The 22,601-nt window shown below is 35.7% G+C and overlaps 2 protein-coding genes across 2 annotated transcripts; one reads left to right on the top strand and one right to left on the bottom strand.

The window, feature by feature from the left end:
- Positions 1 to 8,206: 8,206 nt before the first annotated feature.
- LOC113709508 (uncharacterized) lies at positions 8,207 to 11,636 on the top strand. The gene is made up of 2 exons (XM_027232283.2): positions 8,207 to 8,520; positions 11,228 to 11,636. The coding sequence occupies exons 1-2, from the start codon at positions 8,335 to 8,337 to the stop codon at positions 11,417 to 11,419; spliced, it is 378 nt and encodes a 125-aa protein (XP_027088084.2). The 5' UTR covers positions 8,207 to 8,334; the 3' UTR covers positions 11,420 to 11,636.
- A 1,054-nt stretch (positions 11,637 to 12,690) lies between these two features.
- LOC113709287 (nuclear transcription factor Y subunit A-7) lies at positions 12,691 to 22,519 on the bottom strand. The gene is made up of 6 exons (XM_027232015.2): positions 22,278 to 22,519; positions 21,708 to 21,777; positions 20,661 to 20,806; positions 16,266 to 16,367; positions 15,983 to 16,147; positions 12,691 to 13,276 (listed from the first exon to the last, which is right to left on the bottom strand). Exons 2-6 carry the CDS (start codon positions 21,733 to 21,735, stop codon positions 13,091 to 13,093), a joined length of 627 nt encoding a protein of 208 aa, XP_027087816.2. The 5' UTR covers positions 21,736 to 21,777; positions 22,278 to 22,519; the 3' UTR covers positions 12,691 to 13,090.
- Positions 22,520 to 22,601: the final 82 nt, after the last annotated feature.

Raw genomic sequence — 22,601 nt, 5'->3', positions numbered from 1 at the left:
AGTTAGGTTCTTCCTGAAGTAGATCCAGCAAACCCAATACAGAATACAATGGTTTCAAGCATCTAACAATTTGCTTTTGGAGCTATTCAAATCAAATTTGACAGATCTATGAATTTCAGGGCATCATCTTCATCAACAATTGGTATGGATATGCCTAGATACTTAACAGGAAGAAAATCAGTTTCATATAGGCCACTGATTTCTTCTATCTCAACCCGCCTCTAAGATCTAGATCTTTCTGCTAAATTTTCACAAGCAAGGTATGCAACCAGCAGACCTACCCCTTCAAAAATCCAAGACGGATTCTCTGATGATCTAGATCAAGAAGAACTTCCTAGATCTCCTACATATTCCTCCATAACAGAAAGTCGTTTTCAACTTGACGAATTGAGGGTATTAACTATGGAATACCAAATTGACAAACAAAATTTCAAGATAGAATTATGCAGAATACAACCATGCCAAGAGAATCTGGTTCTTTGACAAATACAAGGGACAACATCGACAAAAAATATAAGAAAAATTTTATGGATTTCTCGGAAGAACAAAACAACATATTCAGTTCTTTGATTGGTTCGAAATATATTCACAAAGAAACGGGATTGATTATCTTTTTTCTCAAACAACAAATGTAGTAAAAAGGTGGCAAACAACTGAAGGAGAAATTCAAGTAGAACTTCTGCCACTAAAATCGATCACTTTCTCTTACAAGTTTACAGAAATCAATGCCGAACCATTCAAGCTCAAAACTGCCCAAAATGAAGAAACAGTCAACGGCAAGAACATCCAGGGGATCCACGAACAGAATAACTACACCAATAAGTACTTACAAATATTTGGAGAATATCTCCTAACTAGGCCTATTCCTAAAACTCCTTCTATAAACACCTCCTCATCAAACCCACTTTTCAAACCTCATAAAATACCAACCAAATTCCTTAAAGACCTCTAAATCAAACCATTAACCCAATTAGAAAAACGAATAGCCAAAATAGACCAATCTTTTTTTACCCCAACATCCAAACAAGGATCAAACAACTAAGGAACTGCAAGTGCTAGCCAATCAGCTTGTACAATAACCAAAGAAGAATTTCAAGAATCTTTGGTTATAAACAAATTACAACCCTCTTCTTCATAAAATCAAATTACCAATTGAAAAAATTCACAAAAACTATACTACTCTAGAGCTACCTATCCAGATGTCCTTCTTAAAGAAAAATCCAATATCATGTAAAATTCATATAATGCAAACAACATATATGAATGGAGCATAGATGGAGTGTCAGAATACAACATACTTACAATCCTTCAACAAATGACAATGGTGGCAACAGCTTATCGAATATCACATGACTGTACCGACCAATTAGCTGTTCATATCCTAATTACAGGATTTACTGGACAACTTAAAGGATGGTAGGATGAATACCTCACCACAGAAGACAAGGATAATATTCTTAATGCAGTCAAAATTGATATTAATGGTGAACCAATTCTTCAAGATGGAGACACCGTCTCAGATGCAGTGACAACATTAATATTCACTATTGCAAAAATATTTGTCGATGATCCAGGAATATTCAGAGAAAAATCCTCAGAGTTGCTAAACAATCTCAAATGTAAAAGCCTCTCAAACTTCAGATGGTATAAGGATACATTCCTAACCAGAATATATGCAAGGTCAGACGGAAATAAAGCCTATTGGAAAGAAAAATTCCTTGATGACCTTCCTAAATCATTGTGAGACCTAGTTCGAGAAGAACTTAGAACTCAATACAACGAGACTGTGCCGTAGAAAACAATAACCTATGGACAGTTAACTAGTCAAATCCAACAGGTGGCACTCAAAGTATGCCGATAAGACAAGATATCAGGCAACTTGTAAAGGATCGAGTCCAAAGGAAAAAAGATCTAGGATCTTTCTGTGAACAGTTTGGACTACCAAATTATTACAAAAAATCCGATAAAAGACCCAAACTTACAAAACATCTTGAAAAACCCTCCTATTACAAAAGGAGATACCAATCCAATAAACAAACACTTCCCATACAACCACCACAAATCACCGAACCCCTATCTCTAATTATCTGTCACAAATGCCACAAATCTGAACATATAGCCCAATATTGCAAATTCAACCAAAAAAATCAATACCTTAGATCTAGAAGACCAGATCAAAACGCAGATATCAAATCTTCTGATTGAATCAAATACTGATAATTCTGAACAAGAAGAAGATTATATCAATCAACTAGATGATAACATCTCAACATCATCTTCCTCGCAAACTACTAATGATACAGAGGAAAAGAAAGGTCATACAATCAATGTATTGACCAGGGACCAAAACCTTCTCCTTGACATCATTGAAGATATTCCTGAAAAAGAGAAAAAATAACTCTACCTGAACAAATTCAAAGAATCCTTGAACCAAGTCTCAACCTCTTTGAATCCACTAACCAAAGACCTAAGACTTCTCAAAACCTATAATCTCACAGACATTTTTGATAGGTTTCCTTCCAAACCTACCAAACCCCTAACCCTTCAAAATCTCCGGACAAAAATTGATTTTCTCAAAGAAGAAATTACGGCAATCAAAGCTAAACAAGAACTTGACAGTCTTGTTCTTCAAAACCTAATACCAATCAGAGAACCTATTGATTCACATATCCAGGATGATACTGAATTCTTAAACCAATTATCAAAAAAATTCAAGAAAAACAAAGATCACTTGGTCCAAGTTCGATTACTGATTAGTAATAATTATGTAATCGAAACTGAAGCCTTATTTGACACTAGGGCAGACCAAAGTTATATTTTAGAAGACCTTGTTCCATCCCAATTCTTTGAAAAAATAAAAAAAGTTCTTAGAAGAGCTGATGGAGCTAAACTTGAAATTAGTTTCAAACTAATAGATGTTCAAATCCAGTTCTCCTCTATATCAATCCCAAATACCTTTTTTCTAGCAAAAAAACTAACCAACAATGTCATATTAGAAATATCCTTTATTCGACAACTAATTCCATACCTAACCACAGAGGAGGGCATAATACCCCAACTCCTTAATCCTAATGTCCTATTACCCTTCTCTAAACCATTTAAACTAACAAATTCTGTTTTGCAGGAAAATGACGAGTTCAACATCCAGAAAAATCAGCAACTGGATTCCAACCAAGCTTGCTGATAGTACAATAATGTATATTTCAAAAGATTATTATTCCTACAACCAGGAGTGCAGGGAAGACAAGATTTGGTACTTTGATGTTGTATTCTACAACACAGAGACTTGTCAATGAATCCTTCCATATCTCAGGCATGAACATGACAACATTGTTGCAAAATCAACAAACAATACCGTGCGAAACTTGAAAGATCAAAGCTTCATGAAACGGAGAAAAATTCAAAGATTAATCCTCAACAGACATTGCCTCAAGGAATGGGGAATACAAACACCTGAATATGACAAAATAATTCAGGAGACAAAACACGAGCTATCCGTAACAATCTACTAAAAATACAAGTAGATATTAAAGATGGCTCAATCAGAATAAAATTTAGAAAAAATCATTCTTACTGTAGCACCGGAAACACTATAACAGTCCGGCAAGTTACTGTGCAAACATAGCAACAAAAGACAAATGATGCACTGTAGCGATACTGTACACTGTAGCAAACAGTAAAAATTACTGTAGCGGGTACTGTAATAATACGAAAATTTTGCTATAAATACCCCTCAAACCCAACACCTTTAAAAACACACCTTTCATAACACAAATTTTCAAGTTTAGTTCTCTCTCTAGTTTGAATAAACCTCTCCCTTCTCTCTACAAACTAATTTTTAGTTTTTAGTTTTTAAATTCAAACAAGGAAACAAGTTTTGTGCAAGCTTCATATTCTGTAAGTCTTCTTACAAATTTATATTCTATCTTATTCAATCAAATGATCGGTTAAGCCACCTTATATCCATTTACTTATTCTTGTTTTATTTATTTTATTTATACTAACAATTCATGGCCGGTTATACCGCCTAAACTAATAATCTAACTAGTGACAGTCCAACTGCAACCCACTTCTTAACTCTTATGCTTTCTATTTAATTTATTTTATTTACTTTTCTGGTTTAAGGGGCTAAGTCTCTACCCGTCTGGTATCAGAGCTTAGGCCCTAGTTTAGGGGGAAGTGGTATCAGACGGTATATATATATATATATATATATATATATATATATATATACATCAAGCTCCCACAGAACAAGACATGAGAAGATGAATCTTGCCTTCCTTTGGCTGTCGCCATAGATATTTTGCGAGAGAAGCTCAAGAAGAATGGGCCTGCACACAATATGTGGTGTCCTCGATGTCGTTGAATGCCATTGTGGCAATGGTTGCCACCGGATGTTCTGAAAGCACACTCGAGCATATGCTTAGCTTTCTTAGATGCAAAAATTTGGACCAACTTAAATCAATGGTTTTAGAGATGATGTCCATCACAACCTCAACTTCAACCTCCTCTAGTACCACCAGTTTGGCCGCCATCAAAAAATTCAAGGCAGTGGTCCAAAGCTTTCGTTCATCAAAAGGACACTCGATCATGTGCTTAGCTTTCTTAGATACAAAAATTCGGACCAATCCTCCGGTACCACCGGTTGTGGCAGCGATCAAAATATTCAAGGCAGCAGTCCAAAACTTTCATTCGTTTATGGAGTTTGGAGTTCCAACGAGCTATGCTGTTATAATGCATTTAGTGTTTGATGATGAGGTGTTGATTTTTGCTAATGGATCTACTACTTCTTTAAAAAGTATTATGCAGGTGCTCAATGTGTACCAGCAGTTTTCGGGACAACTGGTGAATGTTCAAAAAATTGGTTATTTGGTTCACCCATCGTTGCTATCGTCACGCCGAAGGGTGATTGAGCGTATCACGAAAATTTTTAGATAGGTTTTTCCATTTCGCTACCTAGGTTTTCCTTTGTACTTTGGACGGTGTAAATCGTCATATTTTGGAGAAGTGTGTCAATCTATTCTGGGTAGAATCCTGTCTTGTAAGTCAAAGTTTCTCTCTTCGAGAGGGAGGTTCATCTTGATTAAACATGTTCTTTCGTCCATTCCAATGCACTTGCTATCAGCCACTGTGTTTCCCGCCTCTGTATTTAAAGTTTAGAAAATATTTGTTCAAATTTTCTGTGGGGGTCATTGAGTAAAGGGATGAATTCCATTGGATTCATTGGTCTCACTTGTGTTATCCGATTGAGAAGGGAGGTGTTGGTTTAAGGAGATTTAGTGACGTATATATGGCTTTCTCTTGCAAATTATGGTGGAGTTTTAGGATAGGGTCTTCGCTCTGGGTAGAGTTTATGCGAGCAAAATATTGTAGGGTCCTTTACCCTTCCCAGGTAGAGTTGAGCCGATATGATTCGGCGATATGGAGGAGAATGCTAAATATAAGATGACAAGTGAAACTATCTATGGCATGGCTAGTCCATGAGAGGTTTTGTCATTTTTGGTATGATAACTGATTGGGTAGTGATGCTTTATTCCTTAAATCTATAGTGACTCCGAACCTTTCCTTCAGGGAGTTCATCACAAATGGGGATTAGGATGTGAATTTGCTCTCTCAAGCTCTCCCACAGGATCTTATTCCTTCCATTTTGCAGTAACTAGTCCCTAAGGGAGTACGTGCGGATGAGGTCGTATGAAGGCCAATTGTGTTTGGAAAATTTTCATTAGCATCGACTTTTCATGAGGTACGCCAAGCTCGTAATACTTATGTTATTCATTCTCAGATTTGGCATCCTCGAATTTCTTTGAAAGTGTCTTTCTTTATATTGCGATTGTTGTTGGGGAGGCTGCCATTGCCTGATGCTCAAAGTAAGTTTGGTGTCCAATTGTTTTCAAAATGTTTTTGTTGTCGAAACGTGTCAAGTGAGTCTTTGAAGCATGTACTTTTGAAGGATCAGGTTGCGAAGGAGGTCTAGATTTATTTTGGTAGTATGTGTGGGTTAACGTGTTTAGGTTCCTCCTTGCGAGCTCATGTAGTGGCTTGGTGGGTTTCTTCACTTAGGTCAGACAGAAGACGATTCATTTTTTCAATTCTTTCAAGTTTTATTTGTTGGCAGATTTGGAAGGCTAGAAATAAAGCGTATTTTGAAGGAATCCTGATGCGAACTGCAGATATTTGTCAAACCATTGTTTTTAGAGGTTAAATCGGTGGTGGAAATTCACTTTAATCAGAGGATTGGAGTGCAAACATTTCCTCATTTGTATGACTAGTCAGCTCAATCGACAAGTGTCTTTGGTTTTAAGTTTGTTCGTTGGAAGGCAAAGGAGATTGTGGTGTTAACGCTGAATACGAATGGTGTTCTAAGGGCAATCCAGGTGTGAGTAGCGGCGGCGGGATCTTATGTGACTCATCTAGGCTGTCTCTAGTTGCTTTCTCGGCTTTCTTTGGGAAAATATCTAGCTTGGGTGTAGGGGTACTAGCCCTAGTAACTGGTCTTCGAGTGTGTGCCCAGAGGGGGTTTAACAATATTTGTATACAATCTAATTCATTGGTCTTGGTTGGGATTCTTCAAAGGCTCTTTCAGTGTCTGTGGCAACTTTGAAAGAAGGTGGGGCTGATTTGGAAATTAGTTAAGGACGCGGCGAGGTTTTCTCATTCCTACAGAGAGGCTAATAGAGTTGCTGACATTGTGTCTAATATGGGTGTCTCTCATAATCAACATTGTATCATTATTTATGATCATATAAGTGTGTTTTCAAAGTTGGCATGTGGGGAAATCCGATTAGATAGACTAGGAATACCTTCTATTAAGAAGATGAGGATAGGCTAGGCTATAGTATTGATCATTTTCATGTTGAAATTTTTGTAACTCTTGTTTCTTTATTTGAATAAAAGTTGGGGTGATGTCCGTCCCCGTATACGGGGTTAGCTGGAAAAAAAATGTATGTGAGAAAATTTATGTGTCAAAATATATTAATTAATATACTGGATCATATTTGGGTCATAGGTCTGAGATGACCCAATAGGACCCAACTCAAAATGAACCCAATCTAAAGTTGGGCAAGTTAAGTATAACTCATTTAAGTGAAAATCCATTATAAACCCATCCAATTATCAGGTATAACAGTAACTTGCACAACAACTCTAAAAACACACTCAAATACATTAAAAAAATAAAACAAATTCTCACCCTTTTTCTTCTTCCACATGCCACCGTCACCCATTACTACCTACCACCAATGGTGGTCATGGTGGTCATCCTCTCTCTCTCTCTCTCTCTCTCTCCTCCCCTCCTTCTCCGCACCTCACACTTCCTCTCTCTCTAGCGTCTAGATGTGCGATTGTGACCACTGGTATTTGGTCGCGACTGGCAAGACCAAAGACGTAGGAGAAAGGGGCAGTGGGATGCAGGGGAGGAAAAAGGGAGGGAGGGGAGAGATGTGAGTAAGAGAGAGGAGGAAAAGGTCGCCAGTGAAGAAGATGAGGGACAGTGGCAGGTGGTAGGTGATGGTGAAGTTTTTTTTTAAAATTTTTAAATATATCCCACTAAAATTTTAAATCTTACAAATATTCCAAAATACATCATCAAAAACATTTTCAAAAAAAGCCCTCAAAAACATCTTAAAAAACACCTAATAGTCTATAATAAAAGCATTTTCACATATATACCTATAATAAAATTTCTCGGAAACACCTCCAAATACACCTAATTCATATGAACCCATAGTTCTTCATTATCAAGGGATGCTTCATTTTGAGAAGGTATAAATAATTGTGGATTGCATTTTGCAAGCCAATTGATAACTCACAGAGTTCATCAACTTCACCTAAAGGATAGGTGTGTGAGCTAGGATCTTCAAGCTTTCAACAAATGAAGGGAAAAAAATCTCTGCTACATCACTAAAAATAAAGGAAAAAAGGAAAAAAAAAAGAAAAAAACAACGAAATAGAGAAAATAATAAATTTGTAAAACTCATTCTATATTAACAAATATACCATTAATTTTCATCAAAATCCATTATCATTGGCCACTCTATGGCATTAATGGTGATATTGATTATGGAATTCCAACCAAACGGCTCCTAAATCGGCCAAAAAGAAAGATTGCTGGTTCAAGTAAAAAGTTGGAGGACTATTCAAGTGCAATCCATCTGCCCGGTACCTTCTTGCAAATATTCCCATTTCACCAGTAATAAAATGGATCACTCACCCAAAACCAGTCGACCAAGCGGGCTAAAACCCAAAACCCCCACCCACCAGAAAGGGAAGCCAAGAGAAAGAGGAGAGTTTGCAGAGGAGAAAGATTAAACCCAGAGAGAGAGTGAGAGAGGAACAATGAACAAGAAAGAGGTCTTCAAATTAGCAAAGGGTTTCAGAGGAAGAGCAAAAAACTGCATCAGAATTGCCAGAGAAAGGGTGGAGAAAGCCCTTCAATACTCCTACAGAGACCGCCGCAATAAGAAGCGAGATATGCGGTCCCTTTGGATTGAACGTATCAACGCCGGCACTCGCCAACACGGGGTAATTGCAGCTAGCTCTAGTGTCTTTTTTATTTTTCTTTACATTTTCTTGTGAATTAATTTTTTTTTTCATTTGAGTACGCCCCCCCCTTCCAACCTTTGATTGTTGGGCTGTATTTTTGGTTGCTTGATAAATCTGGATTTAGGTGTCAATATGTTGATGTTTCTGGTTTATTTGAAGCTTAAATGGGTTAAGATATTGAATGGTTTCCAACTATTCTGTGGAGAAAGGCGATTTATTTGGTTGATTATTTTTTTGTTGGTTAAATGCTTCATTTTGTTAGTGTTTTGAATGGTATGTGCTCTTCAAGAATGCCTTTTTTCCTCGCCTGTTGTGGCAAATATAGGCAAGAGATTCATTTTGTTTTAAATTTTGATGGATTTATATTTAGGGGCTGGGAGGAGGGGAGATCTTAATCAATGCTTTAAGGACGCTTTTAAGGGCAGTCCTCAAGGCGAGGCAAAGGCAAAATGTCTCAGTTAGTCCATGTTCTAGCGAACACGAAAAATGCGCATATTTGAGGCAAAGCCTACAGCGTAAAATATGTAGGCCCTCAGATAAAACCCAAAAAGGTGGCTTGCAAAGAAGCCAAAGTTCTTGAATGAGGCAAATATAAAGGGACAGAAAGCTTTATATGAATTTTTGGCTCTGTTAATTGATACAAGGTGATTAAGAAGCAGAATTCTGCAAAATTTTGAAGGTAATAAATGATTGGTACAATTCCTAGAATAGAGGAGGCGTTAGGGACAAAGACGAAGGGCAGTATTGGCTGCACAATGAGCTCTGAAGCCTTTTTTTTGTTAAATTTTATCCCTCCACTGGGGCTTGCTTTTCTACTCACTTTCTCTCGGAGAATACCTGTGACCACCATTGCTTACAAGTTCCAACTTAGGAGTTTCTTTTTTTAGGAGATCCAACCATCTCTCTCATGATGTCTCTGACGGAGTGCTACATTCATTTATCCTCAGTCCAGAACATTTGTAACAATGGCAACAAAGTCCATACACAACAATCAACTGTGTTTGGTAACAATGTTCAGACTTAATATCCCAAATGAACCATACAAAAGTTCAACCAATTCTCCACTTTTGTGAAACCTATAATGACTCATTAGAAAAGCACCCAGACATTGTGCATTTTGACAAGAACTTCATCATTTTTAAATGAATTGGTGACAATTGTCATTATATGGAAGATAATTTGGAATATCATGATAATGGAGATAGGGCCAATATTGGTGTTCCTCATGTGGAGGCTGTATATTTTCCTCAATTGATCCTTTGTGCTCTTAAATGGATAATTCTTATTTCCTATTATGAAAAACATTTGTCTGCATAAAGCAAATCTTGGATAGGTTTTCCTATTCTTGCTGCTGTTTCAATATTAAAGTCTGGAACTGGTGGGAGAAGCGGCTCAAATGATTTATTCTTTATATGTGCTGTTGAAAATGGAAATAGTTAACTTTTTTTGTCATCCCTGACTTCTGCACGCTTGGAGCTCTGATAATGTGAGGAACGTTTTTCATAGATGTATTTTATGTAGACTAAATTTGAATAGGTATACTGTTTATATATGTTTATTTATGATTTTGCACACAGAGGCATCTCTATCCTTGAAATTCATATGTAGATAGTAAAATGAAGTTACATGAGGTTGCTACATATTCACCTTATTGGAAATCAATAGCTCATATGGGTCTAAGCCATAGGAAAAAAGAGAGAGCAATTCATTTTAGATTTGTTATTCCTTTAACTTTGGTCTTTTTTGAGCTTGTAAAGAGGATTATATGGACAATATATATTATGAACATATTTAGCCTGTAAATTGTCAGGATAAGATTTATTGTCTTAGGGTAGATTGTCTGGAATTGCATTTTGTTGATTACATCTCAGAACATGTAGGTATGTGCAATTTCTCAGTGTATACGACCAAATCTATCATATTCACTACCATTAGCCCTGATACGCGTTTTCTTCCCTGGTTGTTTGCGAAATATAGATGATATTTTTCTGTTTCTACTTTATATATTTTTGAATTCTCTACTTGAAACGGTTGATGATGCTTTAGTAGTGGAATACCTGCTCGTTAGCACATCTCTTATTACCTACTGAGCGATCCAACTCTCAAAGGTGTTGTCATTTATTTCTTACAATAAGCAATTATCTCTCCTCTCCAACGAAACGGTTCTGTACTTATAGACTTGATTGCTTCTCTCAACCATTACGTCTCTCTTTGGATTTGAATTTGTCAGAATTTCAGGCAATTGACACACTGCAGGCACCTTAGAAAAAAGTTTGAATAGCCATTTTTCATTTTTATGGGCTCACATGAACAATCTCTAATTATAAGAATTGGGTTTTCAGAAAGCCTTTCAATGGCCTATGATGCTTGTTTTCTTAACTAATTCATTTACCTTTCCTTGGTTATTTGGATAAGTCAGCTTCCCTGTCCTTGATATGTGCACTGTACTTTTGTCATTTCTATTTCTACCATTCCATTCCATTTTTGGTTCAAGACGAGTATTCCGGGTGATGCTGCATTTTGGGATTGATTCTCTCTGGGATGACAAATTTCTCTTCTGAATACTGTGCTTGTTTCAAAATCCATGATTTCAGGATTTTACTCATCTGACCAATTTGATTGACCTCATCTTTTGTTTCATGGTCTTCTGCAGATGATTAACCTTTCTCTTTGACTTTGTTTATAGGTTAACTACGGTAACTTTATGCATGGTCTGATGAAGGAGAACATCCAACTGAACAGGAAAGTCCTGTCAGAACTTTCTATGCATGAACCACACAGTTTCAAGGCTTTGGTTGACATCTCACGCACTGCATTCCCTGGGAATAAGAAGCCTGTGCTTGCTTCCAAAAAGGAAGGACTTGCAGTTGTCCTGTAATCATCTATGTTTACCAGCAAATGCTTTCTACCTGATTGTGTCATATCAATGTTTTGAGCTTCTCTGGCTGTTTCCTTTGGTTAACAGCTTCTTCAAATGGATGAAAAAGAAAATTGGATGTAAATCCTTGATCAGTATACAAACTTTTATCCTTTTCTGGAAGCACTAAAACCAGAATTTCGTGAAGTATGATTAGCTTCTTGAAGTGTTTGGCTAATGATTTTAACTATAAAACTTAGGTCTACACATTTTTATGCTTTCTGGCTTGCAGGATTTTCTTTTTGGATATTTGGTAACTAAACAAAGGAAAGACTTGATACCTGGGATCTTGAAGCACTATTATAACTCTATAGCAACTGCTGATCACAGCTAGAATAACGGCAAAAGGAAGAAAAGACCAAATATTAGAAGAAGGTGAAATAAGAAAGATTTCGTTACAAGCAGGCTACTATTTCATAAACCCTTCAAGAAAATAGATCGCATTCTTCGGGGTTGGAATCAATCATGCCATTCTGAGCATTTCCATTCAAACAAACGTTACCGCTAAATAGGGAAATTCTAGAGTATGCAAGAAATTAGTGTCTATGAAGTGCTTCTGATGGAAGAATTGCTCTCACTATATGCAACGTTAAGAAGAGTTGGTCTCTTGATTGCCATTGTCAGACACATTTTTCGAACATTGAGTTCCAAGTGCATCTTTTACCTTAACAATGTTAAAGCAACACAGCCTTCAATCCTCAGAACAGCTTAAAGGTATTTCGTAATACTTGAGAATTAGAAGTGTCTAGCCATTTTTTGATTCTCCAAATACTTTCTTCCTTGGACCTAAATTCTTATGCCTGAATGTTCTGCCGTATAAGGAAAAATCAACCCTCAAATTGAACGGTAACCAAGCTCATAGGATGGTTTGGAAAGGCACAGAGGTTCAAGTTCTGCTAACTAATTTATCAAATGCTAAGCAGCAATTTTCCATCAATTGCAAATTTACAACTCCGTATTATACTCTTCATGCAAAATTTAAGAGTCTCTCGTGTCCAAATTCTGTCTACCTAAACTAGAAGTTTTGAAAAGTACCCCTTAACCAGCATAATTATGCAAAAGATGTATTCTTTAAATCCAAATTAGAGCACATTTTAAGACTGAATAGTCGTGTGACGTGCCAAAGTCACTAGGACTTTAGTATGGAGAGCTACTATCACTCGGAGAATAAAAGTCGGGTCGTTATGCAAAAGATGTATTCTTTGAATCCATGCAATTCAAGCTTCAATCTATTTTCAGGCAAGGCTTCCACTTTTATTCACCAATATGGACAATCAGCAGCAATGCAATGATCAAGCATACTACACAACAATACTCGTTACATTTCTGACCCATAAAACATCATCATACAACTAAAGACTTCCAACTTTGAAAGGGAAGAAAAAGCACAATGCTAAGCCGTTACCGGAAAAGACGCTAACTCTTACTACACTTCAAGAATAAGTAACCCTGCAGCCTCCAGTAGCACCTTCGCACAAGCCTGTTGCTGATCCTATACAGACTGACTACAAATACTAAGCCTGCCTAAGCTAACAAACCTGCAGAACTAAAACTATTGCATTTTAAGTGCTTCAGATGATCATTGTCTTCTGGGTGCCTCAGCCTCCAATGTTTTGCATTGCTATCATAACTTCACGAAGCACTTTCTGAAGAAGCATGACCATCCTTCTTGGCAGTAAGACTGATGTCTGAATCTGGATTATCACCTGAATCATTCTCTTTCTGGGTGTTTTCATCTTTCTTTGCATTGAGAAAACGGCCTCCAGTTCCTCTGGCTCGTCTCAGTGCATGCAAGTGCCGAGATTCATGCAAATAAGGCTGCAAGAGTGGTTTTCTTTATAAGTTCCTAACCATTGGTACCAAAAGTTTTGCCAAAAGAATAGCATACAGAGTAGAATGAACAACATTAACATTTCCGAGTATATACTCTAGGCACTTGGAGAATATTTATGAAAATTCCAAGGGTAAAATACAACAATGAAATGCCAAAGAGCTAAATTATCAAAACTCGAATTCCTGACATACACAATACAATGAGTTTGAACCATAACCGAGTGTAAACCTGGGATACACAATACTGTTTTACCACAAACAGGTACAGAAAAGCACAAGGTAGTACTTTACCTGTTAAACTCCTGTGCTTTTATCTATTCATATATTTGCGGATAGTGCAGTATGTTTACCAGGCATGCTGTTTTGAATCAATCACTAACAATTACCCATTGTTGCCAGCAATAAACACTAGATCTTAACTGTTATTTGCACTACCTCTCTGCTTCAAGTAATAAGCTTAAAGTGCATTTCACTGCATGATAAGTGGTAATTATCTCAATGCATAAACTATTGCATAAGATCCTGAAACTAGTTTATCTTTATCAATTGCTGTTATAGAGTACATCTCTCAGCTTGTAGACTTGGTACACTGTTTTCACGATTACTAGTAAGCCTCCACATTTAATACCTCGAACATCATATGCCATTGGTTCCCACTCTCAACTACAAGATGAAGTTTTCTACTTTCTACTTAATCAAAACTAAGATAAGATCCTTCAAGCAGCTTTGAAGTTCTTTATGCAGCTTTCTTGTGGAAAAGAAGACAGATCCCAAATTTGACCAAAAAATCAAATTTGAAAGAAAAAAAATAACATAAATCTTTATTTGCTTGACCTAAAACTGCGACCCATTTCAAACAATTACAGGATGTAACACAAATCTTTAGTATAATAACCCTAATAAACAGAACAAATACTACTAAAACAGCGAATAAACATTAAAAATATAAAAACAAGACACTGAAAGTGCCGAAAGGTCCAAGATTATGTAAATTTCTTCAAACTCCCACAATCCAAGATTGCGACAAGCACCAGTCTTACTAAAATCTTCCCTTCTATTGGTTGAATGACACCGTAATACAGGAAACTTGAAAGAGGCATGTTCCACCTTTCAATCCAAATCCTCTTCAAGATACTCTGGGAAGTTCTCCCTTCCAGAGACTAGGAATTTGTCATAAAACTGGAAAAGATGAAATGCATGAGGAAACCAAACTATGGTAACATTACATTAACCAAAAGGCAATATTTACATTGCTTTTATGTTGGCTTGCCAAGGCGCCACGAGGAAAAAGGAAACCTAATGTTATTATCAAGCAATGGTGTCATACCAAAATCAATACTGAGCCCAGTTACCCCAGAGAGAGAGAGAGAGGAAGAAGAAGAAGAAGAAGAAGAAAGAAAGAAAGAAGCAAATGGAGTAGGTAGTTATGTAGACAGTAAGTAAATGTAGTAGGTTGCAAGTTAAACATATCTTGGAGATGATAGTGTCATGTTAGAGAAATCTCAGCCGTAGCCCACACAATTAGTTTCAAGTTCACTCATGTCTTGATCTGCTTATAACAATGTTGACTGACAAAACCTATTTGTTCTCATTAACCTAATTAGCTTATTCATCACTATCATCGATTAAATAGTTTAAAACAATAAATTTGTTATCTCTTATATACATATTCTAGTGCTATTATGAAATTGTAAGTAAGATATAGTTTCAGATACATCAATTTGACTATATAGTTGAGTTCATAAACATATAATTATTAAACTCATCTTCCTGCTACTAACGTACAATTTCTTGTGAATAGTGGTAAAAATATATGTGCATCTGTTTATCTTAAAAATATGACTGAGCTCGATTTTTAATAGGTCTTATGAAAACAATCTCAAGGCAACCTGCTATTTTCATGTCATGACCATATCCTATCAGAATTTATTATTAACGTTGAAGTAATAAAGCGCCGCCAGGGTCGACATATTCATACTTCCCTAGAGTGAGTCTATGCTCAAATTTTTTTGTAACCTCAAGCAACTCTGAAAAGGTTCAAAGACTTGAACAAGTCAAAAAAAGAAAGCCATATTCTCCCACAACACATAATTCTCCCAATCATTTGTCAGAAGAATGATCGACATACAACATTTACATAACTAGTTCGATACTCAGGAAAGTCAACGTAGACATGGATAAAAACAGGACTCAAATGTTCACAAAACTCTGCTTCTTAGATATTTCCGCTTGAGGAAAGACTTCTGAAAACATTGACTCTAATTCTATTTTTTAAACCCAAATTCTTAAATATTCTTTCAGAATTTTTTTCTGGATTAAACTACAGCATTGAAATGAAGAATTCTTGTCAGTATGTAACGAAGTGTACATTTATTATTCAAGGTAAATGGAGAATCTTTTACTGTAAAATCTCTGTATTAGATATTTTCAATTAGTTAGAGCTAAAGCACACTAAAGTACTAGTGATCTAACTAAATCAGTCTAATACCTCATCATAGGTCAAACAATATAAAACACCAGCCTAAAACCATTTAGGTTGAGAATTCATAATTTATATGAGCAAGTACCAACATCAATCAGAAACTGAGGGCGGATCTACGAACAAAGACAATTTGCAAAAGATAATAAACCAATCGATGAACCAACGAATTTTAACTAGCTAAGTAGATTGCATGTAAGCTCATAGCACACCTTTCTAGACTTAAGAGCTTTATTTTCTGACTCAGCTTTAGCACGAGACTGTCGGCGTCTCAAGATGCCATGATATTGTTTTGCATTGACAAAAACAGGTTCTTCAACAGCATCAGATGGCAAAGGAACACCAGCTTGCTGAATTCCCATCAACTGAAGGTGGACCTGATAAAAGCCAGATATCAAATGCCCCCTACTTTGGTGGCTAAAGGTTACGTTATCAAGACCAAATCTAATCTACATTAAGCAATAGTAGATAAAGAGTTTAAGTTGAATGGAATACCATCGGTTGTGTAGGATAGGGTTGCGCAGGATATGGCTTATTATCATAGGGAGCAAAGATACTTCTATAGTAAGGATCTGGATAAGGGTAACCAGCTTGTGCCTGTGACATAGAGACCTCCAGTTAGAACAACTTGAAGAGCAAATACATTACATTAGGCTCAAAAATTATGCCATCCAAGCCTACGGGTTAAGCAGTAGAATAAATAGTGAATTCGTAAGACTTCCATTTCTAATCAAAGTGAAAAAGAAGTTGACGCAGCACAAACACTTGGTGGGCAGAACAGTGTTGTAGAAGGGCTTATATATTGAATATCACCGAACTTAAAATAGCAACTTGAAATAGGCTGGCAGATTATGCTTAAGAAGGTAAAACTGGCTGGTAGTTCTAGGAATCACTCCTAGAAATCTTTAGGCCTCACACCTAAAGTTGGGATGCATCACACAGCCCTAAGGGAGACGTTAAGTCTGCAGGAATATTTTATTAAATGACCAAAAACTGCCTTCTCTTTGTGGAGAAGTTGATATTTATAGACACTAGGACAAATCCCTTTCCAATCCTAATTAGGATTCCTATCTAGGACAAATCCCTTTCCAATCCTAATTAGGATTCCTAACTAGAATAGAATTATAACTAGAAAGCTAGAAGGCTAAGCTTTCTTATTCCCTATAACAACCAACTTACTAATTACCAAGAATAACTACTAAACAAAAATTACTGTAAACATAAAATTCCTGCATCTAATTCAAATTACTAAAATACCCCTGCCAACAGAAATCAGAAGATAAACTCCATAGGATTCAGGCCAACTCCCAAGTTGGTTCCTTGTCATCAAAAGCATGCCAAATCAATGCCTGGGCATTTGACATATCCTTCCCACGTCTCCTATAACCTTAGTGGACTTTTGCCACTTATCGCTATCAGAAGTACAAGTTGAATTTACTTCATTTGCTCCAAAGAAGACACAGAGTTCAGTTATTGAATTATTTTGATGAAGTAGCACGAAGATGATTTGAAATAAACTCAAGATAAAGCTAAATAAAGATAATCACATAATTTGAAGAAAAAGCTAAAGACAAATAAAGACAAATCTAAAGGGATGGGCTAAATCCACACCCTCCTATCCTAAATCCATACCCTAAATGCCATAATGACATTGAAGCCCTTAACATATAATGGGTTTCCTTCAAGCTTTATTCCTTATTCCAATTTACGCTTTCAAATAATAGAAATGATTTGCTTGCAGTATTATTGTGATTATTATTCCAATCTTTTTATCTTTTACATGTTTTCTAATTTTACACTCGCTTTATAAAAGCTATTTAATTGGGCCTACCTGATGTGTAATGTAAACTTTAATTTTTATTATGTATAATCAAATTTTACCATACTATGAATATTTCTCGCAAAAAATCTGCTCTTTTTTTTTTTGAAATTTAAGCATAATCCAATGAGATTCTGATTACTACAGGATCATGTGTGATAAAACTAGTCTTATGGTTCACCAGATGTGATTCTTTTCCATTTATTTTTGTCTGAGCATTAGGCATGATATTTTGTGGTTAACTCGTGTGAAAAAACTGTCCCTTACAACGATATTTTTTCTAGACAATGTTTTATGCAACACTAAGTGTTAGAAAGAACAAAGAATATATTTAGAAAAGAAAAACATAGGAAATATTCGAAAGAATTATGTAGGCAATTTATTGCTATCATATGTAGGGACGACTTCATTATGTGCAAAAAGTTATTAATTTACTCACTAAATACTAGGGGTTTAGTGTCTTATTGGTGCTTAGGGTCTAAAAGTTCCTATCTACACCTGAGTAGACCATTACATAATTTGAGGATAACCTTCCATACTCAAATCCCTTATCTCCTTGGGAGCCAAGACGCCTTTATAAGAATGAAAAAAGAAACGAGAAAAGATGTGGTATGGAAACTTTAAGGGGCAAGAAACATCAAACTCTTTGTCTTGTTATCTAAAGTAAATTAAAACATTTAATTGAAGAATGGCACTCAAGCATTATGCTCGAATTCTCCCCAAAAGAGGCATCACAGAAACACTAAAGACAACCTAATATTCTTCCCAGCAGATACATATAGAAATAGACATGGACAACATCCTAGATACATCATACATGTAACTCAATCATACTATAGAGGGCTGACTGCTTGAGGAGTCCTACAACATGTCAGACACACAGAAAAGTCGTACTTAGGAACTGTTCAAACTCTTACCTTGAGTTACCAATTAAACAGTTAAAATGTTTCTTCTGTTTCATTTTGGGTCTATATATCCATATGGGAAAGAGTTTCAACATATAACAAGAACAATAAGTATTAGTAGACAATCCTATCATACTCATCATTCTCAAAGGGCGACATTCCAGGATGAACATGGAAGCCAACATTTGGATTCCCAGAGTTTTAAGTTATACGACTCTATGCATAATCCGATCATGCCCATCATTGCAAGTGTAAGGAGCCATTCCTGTTTAGGACACCATTATGTTTTGCCCATTATAGACCTTCTAAATGCTCAAGTTCCTTTTCTTCCATTAATAAGGCCCTTGATTCCATCTAGGGCATATGTTATACATGCAGTCTATGTGCACACCTACACATATCAAACATATATTTATGAATATATACAGCTTTTTAAGTTCCTTGTCTCCATTCAATAGAGTCTTCTCATTTCATCTAACATTTGATGTCAGCAATTAAACTTTCAGTAGCAAAGTTGACAGATCTGCTTTCTCCCCAATTCAATCCATAAGTCACACACCAGAGCTTCATTAACATTTCCATACGAAATACTCATTTCTCCAGAAAGAAGAATTCAAAACCAGGAATAGCAATTTTTGAACTACTAATACCCATGGCATCTGGATCAGGAAAGCTAAAAAAATAAACTATTCAAATTGTATAACAATATTAAGAACTTTAAATTTCAAAACCAACACATTGTGCAAATTCAAAGACTTTATTCCAATAAACTATACTACCTTTAATATGCTCATGCACATGTACTGGTGAAGATATAAATTAATCATCTTTCAAGACAAAACACGTAATTACAAATGATAAGGGTGTGCCTTTTTCTTCTTGATTATTTTGGCCACTAACAAATCAAATTGCAAATGATTGCCATCCTTGACAAAATAAAAAAAAAAGAAAGAAAAAGAATAGAATGCATAATCAATTTTTCAAGTGACAAATCTTCCACAGTTAAGTGCGAGGCCTATGTGGTACCTTGGGGTATATAATTGACCTCTACATAAAGTAACATAAGAGTAGTATTGCTTACCGTGTATACACATAACATAAACGAAACATAAACAAAGTTAACATTTTTCAAGTGCTATTAAAAAACCACAGCATAGTCCATGAAAAAAGTAATCTATTAATCAACTGGAAATGTATTGCAAACTCCAAAATATCAGTACAAATCTAGTCTTGTAGCATATAGCACTTTCTGAGCTCTCGAAAGTACTTCTATTCCTCCATATGGTATCCAATAAGGGCAACACACAAGGCCAAGTTTTTTCAGTTTTCCCTACATCTACCCTGCAGAACAAACATTACATCAAACACTCCACATAGTACAACCTAGAGCCACCAAAACATCCTCAAAAACCACCCATCAGAGTTCTTGCCCATGTTTGAAAAAAAACCTCTTATCTGATCTGTGAAGTTAACAGTCCAAACAGAAAGCACCAATATCAACATGAATTGTCTTTCAATTAGGGTTTAGTTACTACTTTTTCCTAAGACATTGGTCTTTAACTAGAAAGTAAATGCTTTCTCTCAAAATGCTAAATTCTTCAAGTTTTCACGGAGCCTAGCTTCTTCAGAGCTGATATTGCCTATATCTATCTCCAGATGCATATACTAAGATTTTGAAGTCCATATGGTGCTCATAAAGCAAAATCTACAGAATCACAAGAAAGTTTTTCTTATACAGAGCATCATCAATACAATAAGATATACAGACATGTTTCCATGTCAACAACCATTTCATGAACTTGCTCAACTTTCTTTCTTCAAATTCACTCGAACTTATTTGTGGTACATTTTCTCTATGTCTTTAATGTTACCATCTACCCTCAAACAACCCTTGGTTTTCGCCCTCTCTCACACAAACACATCAAAGAAGTTGTGTTTATCTTTAAAGGCTTGATTATGCAAAATATTCAATTTCATATATTCTTTAACAGGCTTTAATTTACACTACAAAAGATTATCAAAACAACCAGTGGCTTATTTATGTACATATTTGTTCAAATGAATGTGATGGATGAGAGAAATTAAATGACACAACAAGTTACACGGTTAGAACTTCACTGATCCAAAATTCAGCAGACTACAGATAATTTTGTTCCATAAGCTTACCATTGTAATTCCAGCTCCAAGTTGTGGAGGCGCCGCATACTGCATACTTGGTGCAGTCATGACAGGATGCGATATTCCAGTCACCTGACAAGCAGACTGGAACAGAGATTCTGAGTGACTTTGTTGCTCGTCAGCCTCACCATTATCTAAAAAGCATCAAGTTAGTAAAAATATTAGAAAACAGAGGCCTATTTTAGACTACACAATTGGCTTAAACTGTGGAAAGGCAGGAAACAACCACTAGAATTTTGAATAATCGAAATAAAGATTTCTTTCCAACTCCAAATTTTTGGAAAACAAATGAGCAACACGAGAAATTTATCAGAAAAAAAGGTCTAATTAATTAATCAGCTAATATCTCTCTGACAATTTATAAATAATTTGATAAAATAAATGAAAGGTTTAAGTCAAGCCCCCATAAAATAAAGATATTTGAAAATCGGCTAAAAATCATCAAGGCCCCAACACTGTAATAACTATAAGAGTCCAGACAGGTCAACATTATTCCTAAATCTTCATATGGGCAACTTGCCTTGACATAAGATGAATATAGATGCATGTAGTCATTTGCCTAGAAATGAACACAGTCCATTCTAAGAGTCTCAATATCTTCTTTAACTATTGTCATGATAATCCAGTACACAGATTTGACAATGAAAAATTCATACAAGATTAGCACTTGTTCTTCTCAACCACTTAATTTAACCCATGGATTTTGAAATGAAACTAGAAGGGACTACAGATTTTGAAATCAAGCACAGGTGATGCCTTACATAACCGCTGACCATACATCCCATATTGGCTTGATTCGTCCACACTTCCAAAGTAGCCTTTTTTAAAAAAATTGGCCATAAAAGCAAGAATCACTTAGCTGTGCCTAAATTGTCAGTTCAACTGGAGTACACTAGTAATGCACCTATAATTTCGACCTTTAACATGTCGACAAAAATGAAATTATTCGCATTCCTAAGAAGATGGTTCCACAGAGTCCTTCAAACAACATTATTTCTTTACAGCAATTTAGAAAAATCTCGGCAAGGAAAATACCTGAGAGGTTGTGAAGAGAGGATGTCATAACGGTGCAAGCTGTAACCAAAGACCCAAAAAACCTTGAGGCCTGTTAGTCAAAATATGCACAACTTTAAATTCAATCAACAAAAACCCAAAGAAATTAAAAAAAAATAGTAAATTTAGAAAACAAAGAAAAAAAATTTAAGCTGGCAGGGACAAATCCAGAGCATTAAACAACCAGGTCAATGACATGCAAATAAAGGCAGAAAAATCAGACCAGAAATTAATAATTCATCTTCATTTTCCAAAATTCAAATTCTATATACAATTCCACTATTCTTCAACTACCTCAATTGATGATTCAGCAGATATCAGAATTCAAATGCAAGAAAAAAGTAAACGCAAATAAGTTTCCCCAAGCTAGATACAACATGAAGTATAATAAGAAAAGCAAAATTAAAAAAAAAAAAAAGAACAATTTGTTGCTCCAAAAAAGGGGAACAGAAGAAATCCTAAACCAAAAACAGACGAACCAAAAAAAATAATCTTTTGCCATAAAATGAGAGAATTAAGGAAAATTTAGGGTTTAAAATCCAGGAAATTTACCTCTGAGATCAAAATCCAAAAAGGCAAAATGTGTTTGCCACAATTTTCCTTTTTTTATCAATTTTTTTCCTTCTTTTTTGGAAGGAGGGAGGAAACTGTGCTGTCTGCGTGGGTAGTGTGTGTCTGTGTGTGTGGGGAGAAGAAAGAGAAATTCAGAGGAATTTTGATTTTATGCTTTTTTTTTATTTTTGAAACAGAAATTTCAACTTCGTTTAAGAAACAATTTAAAACCGACAGGCGACAGCGTACAACTTTCGCCGATAAATAATTATACGGAAATTTCTTAGCCATTTTTAGGTTTGCTTTTTATTACGTCAGTTACGA

Source organism: Coffea arabica, chromosome 9c (assembly GCF_036785885.1).
Source record: "Coffea arabica cultivar ET-39 chromosome 9c, Coffea Arabica ET-39 HiFi, whole genome shotgun sequence".
Lineage (NCBI taxonomy): Eukaryota > Viridiplantae > Streptophyta > Magnoliopsida > Gentianales > Rubiaceae > Coffea > Coffea arabica.
Note: the sequence above shows the minus strand (reverse complement) of the source record. Positions and strands in the feature narration are given on the sequence as shown.

Bases quoted from the DNA above. Each gene is read 5' to 3' on its own strand.
- LOC113709508 (XM_027232283.2), top strand. From the start codon at position 8,335: ATGAACAAGAAAGAGGTCTTCAAATTAGCAAAGGGTTTCAGAGGAAGA. The intron at 8,521-11,227 runs GTAATTGCAGCT...CTTTGTTTATAG, and splicing joins CCGGCACTCGCCAACACGGG to GTTAACTACGGTAACTTTAT.
- LOC113709287 (XM_027232015.2), bottom strand. From the start codon at position 21,735: ATGACATCCTCTCTTCACAACCTCTCAG. The intron at 20,807-21,707 runs GTATTTTCCTTG...GATGCTTTTTAG, and splicing joins CTCTCTTCACAACCTCTCAG to ATAATGGTGAGGCTGACGAG. The intron at 16,368-20,660 runs GTAAGCTTATGG...TCTATGTCACAG, and splicing joins TTGGAGCTGGAATTACAATG to GCACAAGCTGGTTACCCTTA.